The 5000-nt window shown below is 40.2% G+C and overlaps 1 protein-coding gene across 1 annotated transcript in view; it reads left to right on the forward strand.

Annotated features, from left to right (window-relative positions):
- Positions 1-406: 406 nt before the first annotated feature.
- LOC143032286 (uncharacterized) overlaps positions 407-5000 on the forward strand; it is a gene marked incomplete at its 5' end in the record, with an annotated part of 48029 nt that continues 43435 nt past the window's right edge. The window contains 2 exons of the mRNA XM_076196759.1: positions 407-469; positions 4370-4584. Coding sequence (XP_076052874.1) covers positions 407-469; positions 4370-4584 — 278 coding nt within the window. The remainder of the gene's footprint in view (positions 470-4369; positions 4585-5000) is intronic.

Consider the following 5000-nt stretch of genomic DNA (forward strand, 5'->3'; position numbering starts at 1 on the left):
TCAATGATAGTTTAATCACATGGTTCTTCTGATAAACGGCGATACCAGTAAGACGAAGACAAAATGTTTATATTTGGAATACCTTGAGTGCAAAACAATAATTAATAAACTAGAAAGAAGAGTTTTCAGAAAAACATCTTCATATTTGAAATAGATAATACCAGTGGTTAATATCAATGCAACAAAAATTTTTTGAGCTGTGTAATAGTATGAAATGGTAAAAATTATTAATAATAACGGCAGTGATTATAGTAGTAATGATAATATTAAAATTGATAGTATTTATGATAGAAGAAGAAAGAGAAGAAAAAGAAGAAGAAAGAAAAAGAAGAAGAAGAAGAAGAAGAAGAAGAAGAAGAAGAAGAAGAAGAAGAAGAAGAAGAAGAAGAAGAAGAAGAAGAAGAAACAACAACAACAGGAACAACAACAACAACAACAACAACAACAACAACAACAACAACAACAACAACAACAACAACACAACAACAACAACAACAACAGCAATAATAAAACAATAACAACAACTGTAACAATAATAAAATAATAACAACAACAAAAAAACAAGAACAATACTAGCTGTGATACCAATTAGGGAAATCAGCAAGAGCCCAAGTGCCCGCGTCGGAGTGTTGGGTCGTGTCGGTGGCTCCATGTCAGACGAATCCCTCGTCTCATTTCCCTAATGAGAACGAGACGAACAACGAGGAAGACCTCGCCCTTGCTCAAGGGCGAGCTCAGCCATCGACAGGTCGTGATGTACTACTCGAGGTGGTCGTGGGTACGGCTGAAGTGGCAAGAGTGGTTGAGGGTTGTGGTTGTGGTTGTGGTTGTGGTTGTGGTGGTGGTTGTGGTGGTGTGAGACTTAACGTACAGTCAGGTACTCTGACTTATGTGATGGCGGAATAGGTTGGTGGGTGTTATGTAATCCAGGTTGGTTGTTAAGCAGTTATATACTTGTTTATGAATTTGATACAATCATACACACACACACACACACGCACACACACACACACACACACACACACACACACACACACACACACACACACACACACACACACACACACACACACACACACACACACACACACACACACACACACACACACACACACACACACACACACACACACACACACACACACACACACACACACACACACACACACACACACACACACACACACACACACACACACACACACACATATATATATATATATATATATATATATATATATAAATATACATATATATTTGTATATATATATACATATATATATATATGTACAGAAGCACGCATGCACAAACACACATGTAAATATGCATGTGTATGTATACAGGGCAGTGGACAAGGTGCAGAGATGACCCGTCATTCAGGTGCTAAGATAAGAGGGAGGGTGGAGGGGTGTGGAGTGTATTCAGGGATGAAATGGGTGGGAATGATTTTATGCCTTTTTCTTTTTGGGTACCCCCCTTGTAAGAGGGAGAAAGCCTTGGTATATGCATGTGTATGTATACATACATATACATATATACACACATACACACCCCTACCATAATCCATACATATACACTTATCCCCCATTTTAATGGACCTCCACTTAACGGATATCAGAAGCAATGGACAAATATGTTGCAGCCGACTCAGTCTATACGATCACGGCATACCAACAACATCTCTCCACCATCCATGATAGATCTGATAAAAAAAATATATATATATATTTATTGTATTATACAAACATATACCAAAGCTTTTTCCCCCTTACAAGGGAGGTAGCCTGAAAGAAAAAGGCATAAAATCATTCCCACCCATTTCATCCCTAAATACACTCCACTCCCCTCCACCCTCCCTCCCATCTTAGCACCTCCTGGATGACGGGTCATCCCTACACCTTGTCCACTGCCCTGGGTCAGAGGTAGTGTCGCAAGACACAGCACATCCACAGCAAGGCCGCTTCATTAAATCGGCGACCCCCCCCTCTCCGTCCCCCCATATTATAGTGTATATAAAGTGTACAGTGGACACTGTCAAATTAGATGGTGCCCGGAGCGGTGTACAACATCAGTTGCTCCGATTGCACAGCACGCTATGTGGGTGAAGCAGGCAAACAGACTAGCACAAGACTACAAGAACACCAAAGGGCAGTAAACAGAAAAGATCAGAGTTCGGCGGTGTACAAACATACTGAACAGCACCAACACGAGATCGACTGTTCTTGGAGGCGTGGGTCACTAACGGAGACAGCAAAAATAGGTCTATCACATTCAATCCCATCTATGCGGGTGCGAGGGAGAAGTGGAAAAAGTAAACAGCGGCGGGGTGTAAATGTCCTCCCCCCCCCTCCCGCCGCCACACCCTCTCACCCAGCACAGGACCACCGAACAAAGGTTGCCACGTTCCTCTCCTATGGACGTAGTTACTTCTGTTAGGTCAAGCTTCTGGTAGTCGGGAACAAGTATGATAGTGGATGATGTTTCGTAAATAGAGAAGATAACAGAGAGAGTCGCGTCGCTCGTAGTCAAGCAGCAATCTGGAGAGAGATACAATTTTAGGCATACACAAAGGTTTTCCCACTTCGTTTCGAGATGGGCCGTTGTTGTGGCCCAAAGGACTTGTTCAGCCAATTTGTCGTAATCAACGAATGTAGAAGAAAGTATACGTGAATTCAGATGGGTCATGGGCCTCAGCTTCTTTTCTTGTCTTTTTTTTTGTAGTTCCTCTCTGTAGTCTCTCTCCCTCTCTTTTCTATTGACTCTGGGTCGTTCTCTACATCGCCCTTTATAACCCCGTAAATGGAAGCTGGCGTTTCAAAACATGGCAAAATGTCCGTAAAGCGGCAATTTAAAGGACTTCAGGCAATGGGAAAGCAGAGTGAGGTTTTCCGCCAAATTAAGATACGTTTCTCAGCATAGCCTTACCTGATAATACGTGATGGGTGCGCTCCAACAGATTGGCATTGCGTAATGATTAAACATTCCAAGTATATATAAACATTATAGAATATAATACAAAATTATAACATGCAAAAGATATCATATTCACGCATTGCTTGCCTTAAAATTACAAACAGAAGACATATATTTATATGTATGTGTATGTACCTGTACATGTACATGTACATGTACATGTATATGCATATGTATGCTAATAAGAACACGAGTACGTGTGTTCACTTATGCAAAGTAGACCACTTGGAAAAAGAAACTAACGAAGCAGAGCGCTTTTGTATATTATATCTTCAGTGCAACAAGTACATAGTAATAGAAATGCATAGATAATTTATACATGAAAAAAGGAACAAGGACAGTTTGAATAAGGGTAGCGGACAATTACCCCCTACCCTTATTCAAACTGTCCTTGTTCCTTTTTTCATGTGTATATTACCTATGCATTTCTATTACTATGTACTTGTTGCACTGAAGATGTAATATACGAAAGCGCTCTGCTTCGATATTTACTTTTTCCCACGTGGTCTACTTTGCATAAGTGAACACACGTACGCGTGTTCTTATATATATATATATATATATATATATATATATATATGTATATATGTATATATATACAGAAGGGCTGATATCCCACTGTCGAAAAACCGTATTTAACGTTATAGAGGTGTGGGAACTTGTCCCAACCCAACACATATTCTCGGGTCTCATGTCAAGGGACTTGTAATCCTTGGGAAGCACTGTTGGGAGGCTACAAATTGACAGAATTTCATTTCCTGCGACAGACCTAGCAAGCTGGTACTGGAAAACTAACTGCTCAAGTAACGTAAGACATCACACCCGGATCGACCCAATCATTGCCCCATGGGCAAAGGGCGCGTGAGATATCGACTCAGAACCCCATCGGACATTCTCAAATGAAACAGCGAGTGGTCAGAACGACAACACTAAACGTTTCTACTCTTAGAGAGAAAGAAGAAGAAACCATAGAGATGATGAAAATGAGGAAAGTGAAAATTCTCGAGATGTGTGAGACAAGACTCAAAGGAAACGGCGAGAGAACAGGGCACAACGATTACGAGTTGATATACAGTAGTGAAGAGGATGGCAGATATAGTGTGGCATTCATGCTGGCACCCGACATAGCAGGATGAGTATATAACATAAGACGAAGAAGAGGAAAAATTATCAACCTATCCTTGAGCCTGACAACTTACAACATTGAAAGAGGCAAAACACAGAAACATGTATAATAATGGGTAACTAGAATGGAGATGTGGGAAGAAAGAGAGATGGTTATGATGGAGTTGTTGGATCTCATGGTACCGGAGACAAAAATGATGATGGTAGATGACTATTGGGTTTCTGCCTGTTAAACAATGGTGCCATTATAAACACATTCTATCAATATAAGAAATCGCACAAGTGGACATGGTATAGATGGAGCCAGCAGGAGCTGGGTTATATAAGAAGATCGATCATAGATTTGTCTATTACAAACAAGAAAATATTTGAAGATGTCAAAGTTATACCATCTGTATCAGCAGACTCGGACCATCAGATTGTTGTCGCTAAACTCAACCTAACCAAAACAAAACAGAAAACAACACGAGGTACAATGATGTCCAAGTTAGAAAACCTAAAGGAAGAAAATACACGAAGAGAATTACAAAACAGAGTGGAACACCATGCAAGAGGACAAGGAGACATTTAGAGAAACACTAATAAAGATATGCACCGAAACGCTGGATTACAGAAACCAGAAAGGGAACGAAGAAAAAACAAAGACCATGGTGAACTGCAGAACTCAAAAGAGACCATTAGAAGAAAAATGCGGGCTTTCCGGAGAAGGATGAAGACAAGACAACCAAATAATAGAGCTGCATCTATAGCAAAAAGGTAAATGACTGAAGATGTTAAAGTAAGATGCAATTTTTAGGGAAACGTTTTCTTTAAGAAAAAAAAAAAAGATCAAAATCGTTAAGAGTTCATATTATGTTCACGCTATGAGATATGGGGCACTACTACTCACTATGTCCACTAAG

This window comes from Oratosquilla oratoria, chromosome 13 (genome assembly GCF_046742065.1).
Source record: "Oratosquilla oratoria isolate Oo_2021 chromosome 13, ASM4674206v1, whole genome shotgun sequence".
In the NCBI taxonomy this organism is placed as follows: domain Eukaryota; kingdom Metazoa; phylum Arthropoda; class Malacostraca; order Stomatopoda; family Squillidae; genus Oratosquilla; species Oratosquilla oratoria.